Below are 17,419 nucleotides of genomic sequence, written 5' to 3'. Positions count from 1 at the left end.
AGGTGGCCTCCACCTGAGGGCTGGAAGCGAAGGAGCAAAAGGGACGTCAGACAACCCTTAAGATGCTACCAAGGGGCTCCACAGAGTGTTAGCCGCCTTGGCCTACAGAGGGGTGCCCAGCATAGTGAGGGTCTCATGGCAAAACCCCCTCCTCCATGAGCTGTGAAAAGTATTATGTCCAGCCAAGGGATTTCAATACTGTTCACCACCCCACCCCAGGTCCCTGGTGATGGTTGCCGTCAGCCACAGGGATAGGCGGGGCAGATGGGCTCTACTCCAGATAACAAGGGTGGCTGCAACCCAGACTCGTTGGGGAAAACTTTATTCAATGGCACTACCAGCAAGTGGAAGGTGAGCCCCTCGGGGGACTCAGTGGGCCGCTTTGCTGAGGCTCTGCCCGGCAGCAGATGCTAAGCCTGTAGGCCATGACAGAGCAGGGTGCCAGGGGAGCTAGAGCAGTGCTCCTACCACCCTCAGTTGCTGCCTATTCGGTGGGCAGAGCCATTCCCTCTGCCAGGGGCGTGCCCGGAGGTTAGTGGCTGCAGTCCCGGGCTATCCCGAAAAGGTCCAGCAGCACATCAGGGGTTCTTCCGTCGACGGGTCAGCCTTCTCTTCTCTTCGCTCGCATGGATTAAGGCAAACTTGTTTTCATTTCTAAACCTGGTGTTGGAAAGTCAGAGGTGGCCTGCTGGGGCTTTCATTCTATGCTTGTACCTATGGGACCTTAGTGCTTGAAGAACCTCCTCTGCCACACTCTGCTTTGGATGATTCAGGATCATGAAGGTTTTGTGTGGCAGCCACAGCACCAATAATAGTGAGAGACTTTACCATGGGTAGCTTTATATTCCAGTACAGCTTCACTTATGTGGTAAGGCAGCATGGCAAGGGTCCTGAAGAACTTATGAACACTAGCGTTATGAACTGACCAGTCAACAACACACCTCATTTGGAACCAGCAATACACAATCAGGCAGCGGCAGTGAGGGGGGGAAGCAAATACAGTACAATTAAATGTAAACTACTAAAAACATTTCTTCTGCATAATAGTATTTCAAAGCTGTATTAAGTTAATGTTCAGGTGTAAGCTTTTGAAAGAACCATAATGTTTTGTTCAGAGTTAAACATTTCAGAGTTACAACCAACCTCCATTCAGGGTGTTTAACTTTGAGGTTCTACTGTAGTTAGCTAAGGGCTGGGGTAGGGAGAGGTTGAAATGCTCTTGCAATAGTCAGGTGAGACTCTTGGGGAGGCAGGAAGTTGATGGTAGAGGATCTAAAGCCATGGAGTGAAGCCTAGGGGATAAAAAGATTTGCTTCCCAAAATTAGGCCATAGTACTTAACAAATCCATTTGAACACCTGAGGAGTGAGGCACAGACAGTTAGAGTGCATGTGTTTTTGCAGAGACCCAGACAACAAAGAAAGGAAGGAGGTATTTTAAAACCATGTACAGGAAAAATATCACTCACGTCAGCTTTGAGTACAAGTCAGTATTAGTTTAAAAATGGAAATCCTCCTTTGCTATAGTGTTTCTAAAGGCTTTGTGTGTAGTGTCACAGGAAATATTGATCTTAGATAACTTGGTTTCCTCTTTTCATATGCCAACAGTGCAGCTAAACATAAAAAGGAATATTATGCACCCCAAAACAAATATGTAAGTGGGTGAAGTACCTCTCTGCCACATCTTTTCAGGGCAATTGGGATGGACTAGCATAAAGAAAGGAGGGCTCTGGCCGCTATAAGCAGAAATACATCTGAAAGACCTGGCACAGCCTCTCTTGAGGGTGGAAAAGGTATGGAAACTGTTCAATTGCCTTTCGTGTGAAAAGAGTGAAACTCACTCTGTGCTAAATTCTATTTCACTCCAGGACAGTCAGCTAGCGGTTAAGGCTTTAACCAAGTGCAGGTAAGCAGGGTTTAGTTTTTCTTTGTACTGGTTTTGGCCCAGAAGATCTACATAACATGAAGACCAGAGAAGATGAATACTAGCAGGCTGAGACACCCCATGTTGATAGTTGCACTAGTGTGTGCACCAGAACAAGTTTTATTCTATTTCCTTGCTCAAGGCTGTATCAGAACTACCACAATCCCTCCCCCCTATTGATTAAGAGCAGTATATATAGCACATGCTCTCAAGCATATCAGGAAGGGGCTCCGGCAGCCACCTGCTATTGTTGCTGGTCACAAAACTGAGTTTCTAGCAGCAAAAGGGGAGTAGTAGGGAATGATTAACTGGACATGTTGGATAGACACTCATGGTAAACCATTGCAAGTGAGGCTGGGTGGCCTACTCAAAAGAGAACTAGACTAGGACTCAGGAGAGCTGGGTTCTATGCTGGGTTCTGCCACCGGCCTGCTGGGTGATCTTGGGCAGGTCACTTCCCCTCCTTGGGCCTCTGTTTCCCTATCTGTAAAATAGGGATAACACTGGCCTCCTTGGTAAAGAGATTTGCTCATGAAAAGAGCTATACAAGAGCTACATATTATTTCTCAGGAATTAGCACAGAATATCAGGCTTGTAACCAATAGGCCTTTATTTCATTTTTATTGAAACCAAGACACCTGAGGTACAGTACCCAAATGTCTAAAAAGAAATAGTTTTAAATTAATAGCTTTGAAGATTTGGGAAGTTTATTTTTAAATAAGAGCTTTCAACTAAGTTTAAAGGCAAATTGTTCAGCAAAAATATCTTTGTACACTTCACTGCTCCTTTTCACATTAAGATCGTCTCTGTGCTTCCCTTCATTTCACCCTCAGATTGTTTTCACTAGCTATCAGGATCTGATTCTCTTTATGCTCAAGGTCAGTCTTTAGGGGACTTGATTTGTGAGAGAACAGCTCAAGCTGAAAGGAGGGGATGTTGAGCCTTGGTCAGAGATTCCTTTCCACTGGGGGCTGGGAGAGCCACAGCTCAAATTTCAGCACACAGCTGTGATGTCCTCACGTTAGTCTCCCCAAATATTAGCCAAAGTCCTCCAGCAAAAAAGAACAAGTCAGACTATGCTCTTTCTAATTAAACCTGCTCATACAGGGGAAGGGAGGTTCTGATGACACATCAGAAAGGAACAGTATAGGGCACAGTATTCTGCTGTGCAGTTCATCTTTGATTTCAGAAAACTGACATTAAGGCTGATGATCAATACTGTGTTGGTAGCTTTTACCATAAACGGTTAAAGGATGTTCATCAGATTTTTATATATATACATATTTTGTTTCCCCACCTTGGATAAAACCTATCATCAACAGGCTCTTGAAGAGTCATAAATCATGTGAAGTGATCAATCTCTTCGCATTGCAACTAGATTGCTAATGCTGTCACTGTTCGTTCTGCTGACCCTCTGTAATAGTAGACACTGCTCCTTGGCCCTTATTGACATCGCTGATGCACACCCACAGTCCGTCTACTGATTCCTTCCATAAAGTGACCTGAAAACAGATCAGGAAAGAGAAGCATTAGCCTCAATAAAATACCAATACTCTTCCACTTCCCTCTTTTGGAGTCCACTGTACACCACGTGGTCTTTCCCCACCATACCACTTTTTAAAAACCCTTCTATATATTGCTAATTCCAGTCACCTCTTTTTGGTAATATTGCTCCTTAACTAGCCACAGGCTTGTGCCTAATAATAAAAGACTTCATAATGCTCTCAGCCCAGACAATGACTGACATCCTCATGCGTAAGTTATGACACTTATAATTACACAAGGAAGAGACAGTATCTTAACTTCCTACCTAAGACACTAATTGAAGTGTAAGTCTTATTTCCCCTGCCATCAAACAATCCTGGACTGAAATTCTAATTACATTATACTGCATCCCACAAAATGCTGCACTTCCATACTCAAGAAAGAATTCATTGGCAAAAAGCAGTGTTAAATAGTTGAGCAGGAGTCTGGCCCATTCTGGTAAGGGAACAGGAAAGGTAATGTATAATAAATAGGCAACACTAGAATACTTAAGAAGGTTAATGGGTGAGGAAAAGAGAGTTGAACACCTCACTTAGATTCACCTGTGACTGGTAATGTGAAAAATGAAACCTCATACAAAAGAACGACAATTCCCAGATCAAAGTAGTCCTCTTTGCCTGATGTTTCTGCTGACTATCTTGGCTAGGCCAGGGTAGCTGGTTAATTGACCACCCGAATCTGGACTATGCCATTCTCTCCAAAATAAATTCCAACTACCCCTCTACTCACAGAGTATGTACACTGGAAGGATTTTATTTTTCAAAATACTCCAAAACATTTAGCTCTCTAGTATTTTAAAAATCAAGTGTTTTTCTTCCACTGAATGAAACAATCTTATTTTCAAACTGGCGTTAAAGTATTTTGTTAAGAGGACTGGCTTGTACATCCACTAGTAACAAGAATGAAGACACCACTTAGTGCTGGACTGGAGTCTACATTGGAAATCATGTTCTTGATATTTAAGATGTTCAGTATTTGGCTACCTCTATTGCATATGGCTCAACTGAACACTTGGAAAAGCACTGAACAGCTCAGAGCTTAAGTTAGCATTGTGCTCCCGCAGTTAGCTCTAATGAGAGGAGCCACATACAAGAGTAAAATTCAAGTCATAGCACTCACTTTATTGTCTCCTCCCGACACAGCAAGAATGTTTGCAGTAATAGACCAGCTAACGTGCCAAACTACATCATTGAATTTGTGCAGCAATTTTGGTGACCATGAATTTCCAGAGGCATCATCGCATGTCCAGATGAACACTCTACCATCCTGAGATAAAGCAAAACACATCTGTAGAACCAATAGTGATGCACAGTAATACTGAAACAAGAGTATCTGGGCTTTCTAGCTGTACTCCGCTCACTTCAAAAAGCAGCTATAACATGATCTGTGAAATAGTCATTTTATGTGCATTCGTTTAAAAACACTGACAACCATTCTGGACAAGTTTGGGTTTTTTAAGTCATCTAAATAAAAATGTGCTGTTTGGGTCAGAAAAGTAGCTATGTAGATATTGACACATCCTTCCTCAAGAGATCTGCTCCCTGAGCATTCTGGGTCACATCAGCTGAATTTTCTGCCATGAATAAGTTCTTGCTACTTTTTATTCTGCCATTCTTACAAAGCCAATGCAGCCACATGAGAGCAAACTGGATTCTTCTCTGGGATGTGCAGCAATGAAATTGTTCAATAAATACCAGTTGCAGAATCTTTATTACTGCTGAAGATGCATAGGCCTGAAAGGAGGGCTGGACCTTCAAATCCCAGGTTGCATTTGCAGGGCTAGCAACTAGAGAAAAAAATATTTTTATTTGTGAACTGAGCAAGTTTGATCTCAAGTCATTAAGAGATTTTCATTTTAGACGCACACTTCGTAGTGGGACTCTCTGTACTCCCTTTTCCTTTATCAAATGACTGTCTTTGCTGCACTGACCTACTCATTCGCTCTTGTCAAATATTACATCTGTTAAGCTTCTGAGCTCTTAAACTCTGTAGAAATTTCTTAAGGGAAGTAGTGGAGTAGTTCAGCTAAGTACAGATTGGACACAGCATTCTAGAACAATGGATTGGCAAAATGATTTAATATAGCTTTTTCCATCTCTAACATCTCTCCTACTGCAAGCTTGCTGTGCTATATAAAAGATAATGAAGTGAGGGGGGGGACGAGAGGGGATATCTTCAGAGCCAGCACGTTTCTCACTGATAGAAGTCTTACCTGTGAACAGCTGGCAATGGTACTTGTTGGCAAACCTATGGAGGGAGCCCAGGCTACATCTCGGACCCAGTCACTGTGAGCTTCCAGCTTCTGTTCTTCCTTCCACTGGCCATCTTCCTCTCTGAAGAGATTGTAAGACATATTCATGCAAAGAAACAACCCCAACTTCTCTGCTTCTGCCCTCCAATCTCCCATGTTAGAAGGTACTGTTTTGTAATGTATTCAATACTCCTGAGAGGGTGTCTGATTTATCCATAATGCTAACAATGCAAACATCCCCTTCTTCTCTCCCTCAGTGTAACACAGGCCTGACTTGAAGGGTAGCTGCTCTAGGGACAAGAGAATTCACTTTTCATGATCTGTTCAACTCTTGGTGTCAGAGCTGGAATATAATTTTCACTGGCTGTGCCAGAAGTAAATTCAAAGAATAAATGTATCAGCTTCCTAAGATACAAAGTGAAGCAGGATTGTGTTGAGTATTAACCACCATAATAATGCAATACAATGCAAAAGTCATGGAACTGTTGAGAAAAGTTTTTAAAGCAAAGAAGACAACATGGAATTGCTTAAAGTATTATTTGAGATACCAACAATGGCATATAAAGGCTATTTGGGGGATCAGCAAAGAAACTGTTCCCTTGTGCAGAAAGAGAAAAGAAACGAAGACTCTAATTCAGACAGTGGAGATGCTTACTTCCAAATCTTGACGAGGTTGTCACAGCCGCCCGAAGCAAATCTTTTGATGTAATTTGGTTTTTGACCAGATGGCTGGTCTATAAGGCTTCCTGGTACAACGGCAGGGGCCCAACTAACAGCATTACAACCAATCTGAGCAAGAACAGAATTTCACTGTTAGTGTCTTTTGTAAGCCCAGCATCTTTAATTTTAAAGGGGAAATCTATCTGTACCTTCCATGTTGCTCCTAGGGAGCAAGCATCCAGGGATGACTCCTGGAGCTAAGTTTCCTACACAATGCTGTACTGAGATCTGATGAGCAAGCAGACCAGATACAGTCTAGCCTCAACTCAACAGTTATTGACAAGACCAGGAATGGCCAAGGGGGCAAAAAGGGGGAGAAGAAAAAGCTTTTAGTGGACAAAACTACACCTTTCACATGCAAATGGGTAGATAAACCAATTTCTGCTTTTTCTAAGACAAGGCACAGCTGCACAGTGCTACAGATTTGAATGACTATTAATAAAAGCAGCATTTGAAGTCCCAGGGTAAAGCTGACACTGCAATCATTTCACTGTCCACAATGTAGAATAGCTTTCCATCTGTATTTTACTTTTAACAAAGACACTGTAGTTTCCCAAGGTGAAACGTGACACTTCCACACCAAGTGTGTGTCACTTCACTGTTCTCTATCTTGATCTAGACTGTAAGCCCTTTGGGGATCCAGTACTGTTTGTCTAGAGAGCAACGTGCATGTTCATGCAGCTATAGAAATACACTTACAGTATGCGCATTGCTTATCTTTTTGATTTCCCACTGCCCTTCGCCTGTGTAGTTCAACAATGAAATGGCCCCATCAGAGCTTCCGCAGGCCAGGATCAAGCCGTAGTCATGTGGTGCCCAGCAGACGGAATTCACTGTCAAACATATTGAAGACTGGATTGCTATCTGGTGACTGCCTGCTATGACACTTTGGAAGCCAAGGGTAAGGCACTAAGATGAAGTAAGTTATCTTTTTAATCAGCTTAAGGGCCCTTATTGAAGATAAAAATGCTGCAGGGATTTTTTTTTTTTTTTAAAAGCATAGTTCAAAATCTTGAGCATCTTCTCTGACAGCTGAGACCACAGAGCCAGGAGCTGAGTTTTAGGCATCAACATAAGAGGCAGACGAAAACAGAACAGCTATTTTGTTTTAATCCATATTCATTTGTGTCAGGTTAGTATTTAATGGGATCACAGCTTACTACTGTGCATAATGATGTTTAGGTTCCAAAACCTGTTCCTTTCACTCCCTGGGAATGGGAGTGATGCAAAGACTGAGTTCAAGCCCTGGAGGTAAGAGTACTTAGATTCTAGCCAGCACAAAACACTGTAGAGTGATTGCTGGCCACAAACTTCTTGTGATGATCTCTTGTGGGATGTGATAGATGTGTGCAGAGAGACTTCTCCGGCCAACCCACTCCTTCCCCCCCGCCTCCACCCAGACACCACAGAATGCATTTATTTGTAGTTTTTGTAAGTCTACAGCCATATTCTGTTAAATGAGTTAGAGTCTTAAACCTTTAATGCAGAATTCAGTCAGGCTCAATCTTAGAAGCAAGTACCTCATGTTATCCAACAGCAGCTCAGTTAGCCCATTAAAAAGAGCAGTACACACTGAAGACCTGATCCTGCAGTCCTTACTCAAGCTAAACTGACATGGCATGAAGCAGCAGGATTAGGCTCCTACATGTTTTCCACTCTTCCTAGGAGGCTTACCACAGCAACCCAGGGTCTTGTGGGTTTAAAAAAAAAAAAAGGGGGTGGGATGATCCAGTTTGGGCCCAGGAAGGCCTGCTGCCCTCAGACAGCAGCCTCTGTATAAAACCACCACCACCACCAAACCAACCAACTAACCCCATCTATTCTGGGAGCATTCCTGCTAGACAGTAATCATATACCATTCTCTTTGTAGTGTGCAGTATTATACCCACCATCTATGATCTGACTGTAAGCTTGTTCAGTTAGGAACCCACTGTTTGTGTGATATCTCACAATAGCATACAATGCTATCATATAATGCTCATGTTATATATAATGAGCTATCAAGCTAGAGATTGGCCACAAAGGGAAGGAAGCACTATATTGTACTACTGTTCTCCGTGCCCGATAAATTTAAGAGAGTACTTTATGAAGTGGTCATTTTTTCCTATTTAATAAAATATCACATTAAAATCTTAAACCCCCATCACCTCCCAACACCCACAACTATCAAAGAACATACACACTTATATAAATAGATGAACAAAAAGATTCACTCATATATAACTTGATCCCCTCTGCCCATTTACACCGCTAGAACAGTCCACGTACCCGAGGAGTCATGTCCTGTGTACTCATATGTCTTTTCCCAAGTGCTATTTTCTTCCTTCCAGACAATAACTTTCCTATCGTAGGAACAGGAGGCCAGAATATTCCCATACATGGGGTGAGCCCAGGCAACCTGCCACACAGGACCTTCATGGCTAAAAAAAAAAATTAGATGGGAGAAGTAAGAAAAGCACAGCATTTGAAGAGGAGAAACCCCTTTCAATCTTGCCTGTTTCATAGCAAGCAAATCATAAAGCAACTTTTTTTCATAAATAATTAAAGTAGTGACTACCAGACACCTTTGTAGTGTCAAGATGAAAGTGGGGGAACAATGAACGACTCTGGCCTGTTTGTAAGAATCTTGACCAAAGGCTTATCAACTGTTTTGTTACTGTTTGGATATAGTAAATTGCTTATTATTTATGCTTTTTAGACATGTTTAGACCAACTGTATAAATACCATAAAGGCCTTTTGATTTAATAAAGGAATTTATGGTTAATTAGTGTTGTGATAATATCCTGCATTAAGAGTAATTCCAATACCGTCCCACCTGACAGTCATGCAATAATCCATGGATTAGTTTACATGAGATTCTTTTCCATTTCATGTACTCACCCTCTCAGATCAGCTATGAGGATTTGCCCTCCATTCCTTACATCAAAGATTTTTACAGATCTGTCAGAGGAGCAGGTTGCTAATCGAGTACCATAATAATCCATCTGAGCATCATGCTGGAAGGTAACAGACTTCCATTAACATTTGCAAACTCTGGCTGGATTAATAAATATCATAGATTTTACACTTTAAAAGTAGCTGTAGCAATTGTTAGCGATCTTGTAAGTTAACTTGTTCACACAAATCATTTTGTTCCCCAGAAATATTTTCTTGTTTTAACTAGACAAAAGAGTTATTAAAATGCAGATATTAAAAGTAACTATTTTACACTTCTCTCTGACTTGGGTACATCACTCCACTACAATAAAAAGTAGTGTCTAGTAGTTAGAGCAAGAGACAGGAATCTGATATTGTGGGGTTCCATTCTCTTTCACTGAATCTGTAGCCCTGGGTAAGTTACTTAATCTTTCCTTGTTTCAGTTTCCCTCTTTGTAAAATTAAAAAAAAAAAAAAAATACTGACCTACTCTCATCTGTGTACTCAGAGGCTTCGTTAATCAATGATTGTAAATCATTTTGAGATGCTTTCATATAAAGTACCCAAGTCAAAAGAGTGCAGTGATTGAAAGGTCCTGGTCTTTTGGGTGGAAGACTCATGTTCTGAGGTTTTATGATATTCCTTCTCTAAATAAGTATGCACACATTAACCTTCCTCAATTTCATTATTTGAGTTCTTTAAGCAACAGCCTACATTCTTAGGGTAGTTGTTTTTTTGTTGTTTCACAGCAGCAGATCCCAGACATCAGAATGAGAGCTCTAAATTGTTTCTCCTTCCTCCACCAGCTCCACTTCCCTAGCTGTCACCAAATGAAATAGGATTAACAGTTCTCCAAACTGTCTCTTTTGCTTTCTTCTATCCAAAACTGTAACACATCCCCCTTATCTCCTCCTGTGTGTACTACACAATCACTCCAGCTGTTACTAGGAGGTGCCATAAGGATAACCTCATTGAAGTCACTGGGATTGCAAAGGTAACAGAGCAGAATTTTCCCCACTATGGTAGTTTAAAAATAAATACATAAAAACATTTGCTTTACTGAAGAAAAAATACTCTGCTTTTATTAGAATTAAAAAAAAATAAAATACTTACAATCATGTCCTCATGAGAGGTGTCGACAGTGTTAATTACTGACACCTATGGGAGAAGGAGGGAGAAAAATCAGATTTAGTGCAAATACCAACTTGCAGATGGAAACTAACATGGTTTAGCCAGAGGCGATTTTATATTAAAATACCTAGGTAAGATATTTTCAGCTATGCTTCACTAAAGACTAGTCTACACATAAAACTTACAGTGGCACAGCTGTATCAGTACAGTTGTGCTGCTGTAAGAGTTGTGTAGCCACATTATGTTGACAGGAGACAGCTCTCCCACCAACACAATAAAACCACCTAAATAAGGGACTGGAGAGCATCTCCTGCCAATGTGGCGCTGTTCACACAAGCACTTATGCTGACAAACTTTATGTCACTCAGGGCTTGTTTGTTTTTTTCACACCCCTGAGCAACAAAAGTTTTGTTGGCATAACTGCTAGTGGAGACAAGGCCTAAGGATATTCCATCCAATAAGAACTCCATCTCCCTTTATTTTTGCAAGTGTTGTGGTTAAGGTGGAGAAAGTACAAATAGGCATGCTTTGTTATGGATGTTGATAAGTGTGAATTTAGCACTGGCTTGACCCCCACACTCCCACCCCTGGAAAATGAAGTCCTCTCTTGATTTATGAAAAAGAGAAAGCCCAGGCAGTAGCAATGCAAGCTTCCCCACATTGCCCTAGCAATACTCTTTGTCCCTGTCCTGCCCTTTGTCCCTTGTCCCTAAAAGGAGGACAGCTAGGATGTGAAGCACTACATAAGGGCTGTTATACACTTACAGTGCTGCACCAGTGCAGCTGTAGCACTTCAGTGAAGACACGACTACACCAAGACAGCTTCTCCTGTAGGCATAGTTAATCCACTTCCATGAGAGGCAATAGCTATGCCCTCCTGTCAACATAGCGCTGTCTACACCGGGGGTTAGGATGGTGTGACTGTGATGCTCAGAGGTGTGGATTTTCCATACTGCTGAGCAATATAAATTGGTAGCACAGACCAAGCTTTCGGCATGTATCAAACATCAAAGACAACGCCTAATGCGGCTGTTAAAGTTTATATATCTTCCCCACCGTAGCTTGTGGAACAACCAAAAGCAGCAGCAGCAGCTAGGCCTACGCTTCTAATTCCTCTTTTTTTACGAATAAAACTTGATGTGATCATCTTTATCCTACAGGCCACTCCCTCGACTGTTTTATTTGCTACCAGTCACACAACTGGGCAAACGCGGGCACAGGGATCCATGGGGGGGGAGGGTAGGGAGGCTGCTGAACGGCCGCACTAAGGGCCTGCGGGGGCATGGAGACATCACCTGGGCAGGGCCCTGCATGGCGCGGGGGGGGAACTCTGGAGCCTCCGACAGACGAGGAAGTGAGGCCCCGTCCTCACTTCGGGTCGGTGTGAAAGTGGTAAGAGCTCCCCTCCCCCACCCCGATTGGCACGGGGGGAGGCAGTACCTCAGGGCCCAAACCCCGTCCAGGGAGTGCGCCGAGAAGGGCCCATCCTGAGGGGAGGCCGAGCTGTGGGGGGCAGACGGGGCTCGGGATGAGCCTGATCGCCGCGCGCACGCAGCAGATGGCCCGGGCTCCCTGCCCGGAGGAAATAAGCAGCTCGCGGGTACCTTACCATGGCGGCGGCGGCACTCGCGTTGGCGCTGCTCTGGCGGCGTGACCCCGCTGTGCTCTGGCGGCAGGCCGGGCCCCGGCTACTGGCGGCACTTCTCAGACGTGGCAAATCCAGGCCGAGCTTCGGTTCCGGCGACGAAGCAGCCCCGGTCGGGAACATGCGCCCCACGCTCTTCTGCCCGCCACGCAAAGGTTCCGCCTGCCACTCAGGCCTGGCCAGGGCCAGACAGACACACTGGCCCGCTCGAGCCCCGGTCCCTCCACACCCCGGGCACTGTCCTGCTCGGTGTAGTCACTGACCACTCCAGGACTGGCTTCCTCACCCACTGCCACCACCTCACACCCTGCTTCCTTAGGCCTAGCCACCGGCCACCCAGTGCCTGCAGGCAGCTAATCTCCTTCCAGCTCTGAGTCCTCCAGCCTGGAGTTGCTCTTAGCTTGTGGGGGACTCACTTCTCTAATATGAAGTTAATGAAAGGAGGGAGGATTTCAACCCTGACTCACTTCCTAAAAGGTCCTATGCAATGGCCCCAAACTTCCCAGCGACCCAAATAGCATCTGCTCCTAGACTTGCCCTTTAGGATGGACCAGCCCACCGTGGACCCTCAGATGGTTGCCCATTTAACCAGATTTAAGGGCTTGGTTGCCTAAGGGGGTGAGGGGAGAGTCCAGTCAGTCATTCCTGATTAGCTGCAGGTGTGGACACAGAGGCTGGAATAAGAATGCCTCTTTCTTGTTTAGCTGAAGTGAACTGTAGAACAGTTAAATAGGAACAACTTCCCATGTGGATGAGCCCTACATTTCTGGTTTTGTTGTCCAGTTGCCATTAATTCAATGTCTTTGAGAGAGCAGCACCAGCAGGTTAGAGCTGGCATGATTTAACAGGTGAATAATGTACAGAACAGTGTGGAAGGCCCAGCCATACTGCTAGAGATAAGCCAAAATCTCAACTGAAACAGTCTCAAACTTTGTGGAAGTTCACATCTGGCCTAAAACTTAGTGGCTTGGGACTTATCTCTATAATAAGCTGAACCAAGCTCCAAGCATTTCTCAACTTTGGCCAGCATCTACTAGCCTCTCCAGCACTACTGGTTGAAAGCCATGACTATAGTATTATGGTTTCACAAAGGAAACCAGCCCCTTGACTCCCATTTTTAAACATAACTGTTGAAAGTTTCTTCCAGTTGTTGGGACACCACAACTCAATTTTGAGAGGCATCTCAAAGGTTAACCTCTCAAAATTGCTATCTTACAAGGCCCCAGTCCTGCAGTGAGTTTCCATGCAGCCACATAGAGCTCATAATTAGAGCAGAGCCTGTGGGAGGAAAAGTCTCCTGGATTTTAAATAAATGGGGTGACCATATTTCCCAAAGGGAAAATGGGACACTGCATGGGGCTAGCCCAAGCCCTCCCTCCTATGTGCAGAGCTGGCCCAAGCCCCCCTTCCAATGCAGGACTGGGGTCACTGCTTGCTCAAGAACAGCCTTTTCTCCTGCATGGAGCTGGCATCACTGCTCCTCACACACACACGTTCCTCCATACCCCACTATTCTGATCAAGCTGGCAAGAGATAATGGGACAAATGCCCACTTTTACCAAAAAAGTTGGGATGGCCGAGACAGGACTTAAAAAAGGGACTGTCCCTGCCAAATCAGGACATATAGTCACCCTATAAATAAAGTCAGCTGGCTCCGAAGTAAGAATTTTACCCTTTTGCATCTCAAACTATTAATTGGGATTTCTGTGGCCACTGTGTGCAGAATAATTGCAAATGTGAAAACTCAGATGGCCACAGATTTGTCATGGTATAACAACTTCATTTTTAATCATGGTCTTTACCTCAATGGGCCCAGAGCACTCCAATAAGATGGGAGCAATAATACAAAATAAAATCACTTCCCTTCTATAAAAAAGATAATGTTACTGAGCATCTAACACCAAAAATATATACATGGGAGAAGAAATAAATGTGGGGGCAAATAGTGGTCATAACAGAAATCCTTTTTATGAGGGAGGGAGGGAGAATGTTTTGAGTTTTCAGTAAAAAGGAGGGAATGTCTCTGACAGATGTGAAGGGATAAGATGCAATTACTTAACAACTTAAGATACATCAGTGGGACCTTAAGATGATATTTGTAGAATAGCCCTTGCAGCTAGAAGCCAGTGCGGTCTAGTGGTAAGGTCTGTGGACTGGGAGTTAGGTATTTCTAATCCTGCCATTTTCATTGATCAATGTGGAGAATTTGGGTAAGTCATTTAATGTTTCTCTGTCTCAGTCTTTCCAACTGTCAAGTGTGGAAAATTATACTTACTTTCCTTTGCAAAGTGCTTTGAGATCTTCAGATGAAAAATGTTATCTAAGAGCTAATATTGTATCCCACAAGCTTTAAAAGCCAAAAAGACCTATTTACATTACTCTGCAACCCTACAGGCAGCCAACCTGAAGACTGCAGGGCAAATGTAACATGATTGTAGGTTGCTGAAAGCAGCGCTCTTGCATTCTGGACAATTTACTAGTGAAGAAGATGATCTATTAAAAGGGAATTAGAGGAACTGAACCTCTTGCTCTTTGTGCAATACATCAAGGCCATCTCCATGTGCTTTGCAAAGCAATCTCATCATGTACTCCCACCCATGCATCCCCAGAGCTAAGATCACTGTCTCCGCAGTGCAGAGATACCAGCAAAACAATAGATTGGAAAAGTTACTGTTGTGGTTTTTTTGTGTGTTTGTACAATGCCTAGCATAGCTGAGGCCCTGGTCCGTAACTAGAATCTCTAGACGCTAACATAATACAAATAATTATGTCGCATGTAGACTTAAAAAAGCACAAATAGCTTTGTCTAAGTTACTAACAACACCTGAGATTCCAAGTGAAAATGTTTAAATTAACTTTTTCATCATTCATTTTGTTTATTTACTTTTTGCATTTCACTCGGTTTGGACACTGAAAACTATTTGTTGGTTTCTCTTTCTGGTTCTCATGAAATAACAGTGTTTGGGTTTCTGCAAAGTTTAAAAACAAACTACAATCTTTGTACATTTGTCTTACTGTTATTAAAAAGTTTCTATTCAAATTTTGGTTTGTAAAGAAAACCTACATTTGGGCCTAAAATGACCTGACATGAAGCTTTCTTATTTATAAGCATTAGCATTTATAAAACTCTAACGCTTGTCTCGGTTAATGTTAATTGTCTCTTTTTAATGTTGTCTTTAAGAGTTGTTATTTATTTGCTATTGAAAGAAGGGAGGATGGTCTTGTGGATAAGGCCTGGGACCTTATGGGTTTAATTCCCCATGTTTGCCATAGACTTCCTTTGTGACTTTGGCCAAGTAATTTTGTGCCTCAATTTTTCCATCCTTGTCTGTGTTGTCTATATAGAATGTGAGCTCTTCGGGGCCAGAACTGTCTTGGTGTATGTAAAGTGAGTAGCATGCTGGGACCTCCCAGTGCTACTGGAATATAATAAAGAAACAATCTCCTTATGAAAACTTTAATAGACTATAATATTTTGCTAGTGTGACAGCCACCACCTTGGCCAATCGCTAGGCACCTCCAGAGTTAAATGCAAAAGCTGCCATAGCTTGAGCTAAAGAGCCAGGTTCTGTAGCTAGGAGTTGTAACGGACTCATATCCTTTGCGAACTGGGCAATGAGAGGGACGTGTAATACACATGAGCCAGTGAGTTTAATTATGTACCCCCCTCACTTCTGTGCTGCTGCTGCCTTCGGAGCTGGGTTCCCAGCCAGCAACCGCAGACCTTCCTGCAGTCGGCAGAGGCTCTCGGAGGTGGGTCTGACCCAGCCCCAGAAGTGGCCCATGCAGGGAAAGAGGAAATCCTGTCCCTCCTCAGCCCATCCAGACCTAGCAGCTGGAGCCCAGCAGGGAGTAGGAGTCCTGTCTGAGGCACCCCCAGCCTTGCCAATCTCTTGCTCCAGGCTCAGTACTTAGGAGTTAGGGAGGCCTTGGGCTAGTTGTGTGGGGGGGGAAGAGGTGATCACACACCCCCTGACCACAGGACTCTGGGCAATCGCCCACCTGTAAGATCAGTCCTATGTCCTCCCCCAAAATGATGCCCTCTCCCCCGTATCATGCCACCTTGGGCACTGCTTTCAGAGCTGGGCTCCTGGCCAGCAACTGCTGTTCTTTGGCGGCCCAGCTCTGTGAAATCTCATCTCCCCTCCAATAGCCAGATTTCATGGGGGGAAGACCAGATTTCACGGTTTATGATGCGTTTTTTATGGCTGTGAATTTGGTAGGGTCATCCTTAAAAGGTAAAGACTGAAAGCTCCCCTTTAATGCCGTGGAGAAGGGGGAGCTACTGAAAGACTCTGTGGTAATGATCTCGCTTTTGTACCCTATCTTTCAAACTGAAGGATCCTATGGTACATTATAAACCTTTATTAACTGATTGTACAGCCAGCTTCCTGGAGAAGCATGAGACCAGTTTACAAAGATCATAGTTATTACTCAAACTACTACTGGTGCTTTACATTATCAGGGCCCAAGCATCATTTTTTCAGGCCCAGTACAAACTTGTAACACGGGCCCCCTCCCACACAGGCCCTCATCCCATACATACAATCTCATGAGCATGAAAAAAATGTTCCTCATGGAAATGGGGATTGCAGCCTGGGCCAGGCCCCCCCTAGGCCCAGGTAAAGTGTACCCTTTCCCCCCCCATGTGGGGGCCTTGTACATTATAAAGGGGGAGGGATATTATTAACTGCAACCACCAGAATCCCCCCAGGGGTAGGGGGCTGTCCATAAACTACTTAAGGTATTAGAGCCGAGATTCTTAATTTTGCTTATTTGTTTCAGCCTTACAAGGGGTGGGTGGGTCATGAAAAAAAAATCACCCACCAAATGTGAGAGTGAAACATGGACGGCAGCCAGCCTGGTTTGTAAGGTACAACTAGGACAAAATGCTACACGGAGGGTGGGTCATCTCTCACTTGCAAGGCAAGCCCGTCCACAGGCAGGGTCTATCTAATGCCACCATCCAGCACAGCGTCAATGCAGCCAGGGCATAAACCCTAAAGCAGAGTCCTTAGCTGCAGTTCGTTCAGACCCTTCGGAGGGAAGGAGGAGAATGATCAGTCTCAGCAGCTCCTCTCCGTGCTGGTCCTTGTCCTTTGATTGCAGGGCGCCAGCTGAGAGGTGCAGTGTGACGGGGGGGGACGGGGACGCCCCTTGTCCGCGCCCCGCGGTAACCGGAGCGGCCGGGGATAACTGCCAGCAGGGGGCGCCCTTCGCCCAGCCGCCGAGGCTGCGGGCTATTTATATCCCATGATCACAGCGCAGGGGCTCAGCTTTCCAGCGAC

General features: G+C 44.1%; 1 protein-coding gene across 1 annotated transcript; it reads right to left on the bottom strand.

Moving 5' to 3' along the window:
- Nucleotides 1-2,367: 2,367 nt before the first annotated feature.
- SEC13 (SEC13 homolog, nuclear pore and COPII coat complex component) lies at nucleotides 2,368-12,620 on the bottom strand. The gene is made up of 9 exons (XM_067544383.1): nucleotides 12,096-12,620; nucleotides 10,469-10,513; nucleotides 9,320-9,435; nucleotides 8,707-8,858; nucleotides 7,138-7,271; nucleotides 6,374-6,507; nucleotides 5,680-5,800; nucleotides 4,587-4,733; nucleotides 2,368-3,424 (listed from the first exon to the last, which is right to left on the bottom strand). Exons 1-9 carry the CDS (start codon nucleotides 12,252-12,254, stop codon nucleotides 3,314-3,316), a joined length of 1,119 nt encoding a protein of 372 aa, XP_067400484.1. The 5' UTR covers nucleotides 12,255-12,620; the 3' UTR covers nucleotides 2,368-3,313.
- Between the last annotated feature and the right edge of the window lie 4,799 nt (nucleotides 12,621-17,419).

Source organism: Emydura macquarii, unplaced genomic scaffold (genome assembly GCF_026122565.2).
Source record: "Emydura macquarii macquarii isolate MOO-44397 ecotype Brisbane River unplaced genomic scaffold, CSIRO-AGI_Emac_v2 contig_968, whole genome shotgun sequence".
Taxonomy (NCBI): Eukaryota; Metazoa; Chordata; order Testudines; family Chelidae; genus Emydura; species Emydura macquarii.
Note: the sequence above shows the minus strand (reverse complement) of the source record. Positions and strands in the feature narration are given on the sequence as shown.

What these genes read in the sequence shown, in the direction of transcription:
- SEC13 (XM_067544383.1), bottom strand. Translation starts at nt 12,254, where the DNA reads ATGTTCCCGACCGGGGCTGCTTCGTCGCCGGAACCGAAGCTCGGCCTG. An exon ending in CTCATAGCTGATCTGAGAGG is followed by an intron (nt 8,859 to 9,319) that starts GTGAGTACATGA and finishes TTTTTTTTTTAG; the next exon opens with CCATGAAGGTCCTGTGTGGC. An exon ending in TGTCGGGAGGAGACAATAAA is followed by an intron (nt 3,425 to 4,586) that starts GTGAGTGCTATG and finishes ATCTGTTTTCAG; the next exon opens with GTCACTTTATGGAAGGAATC.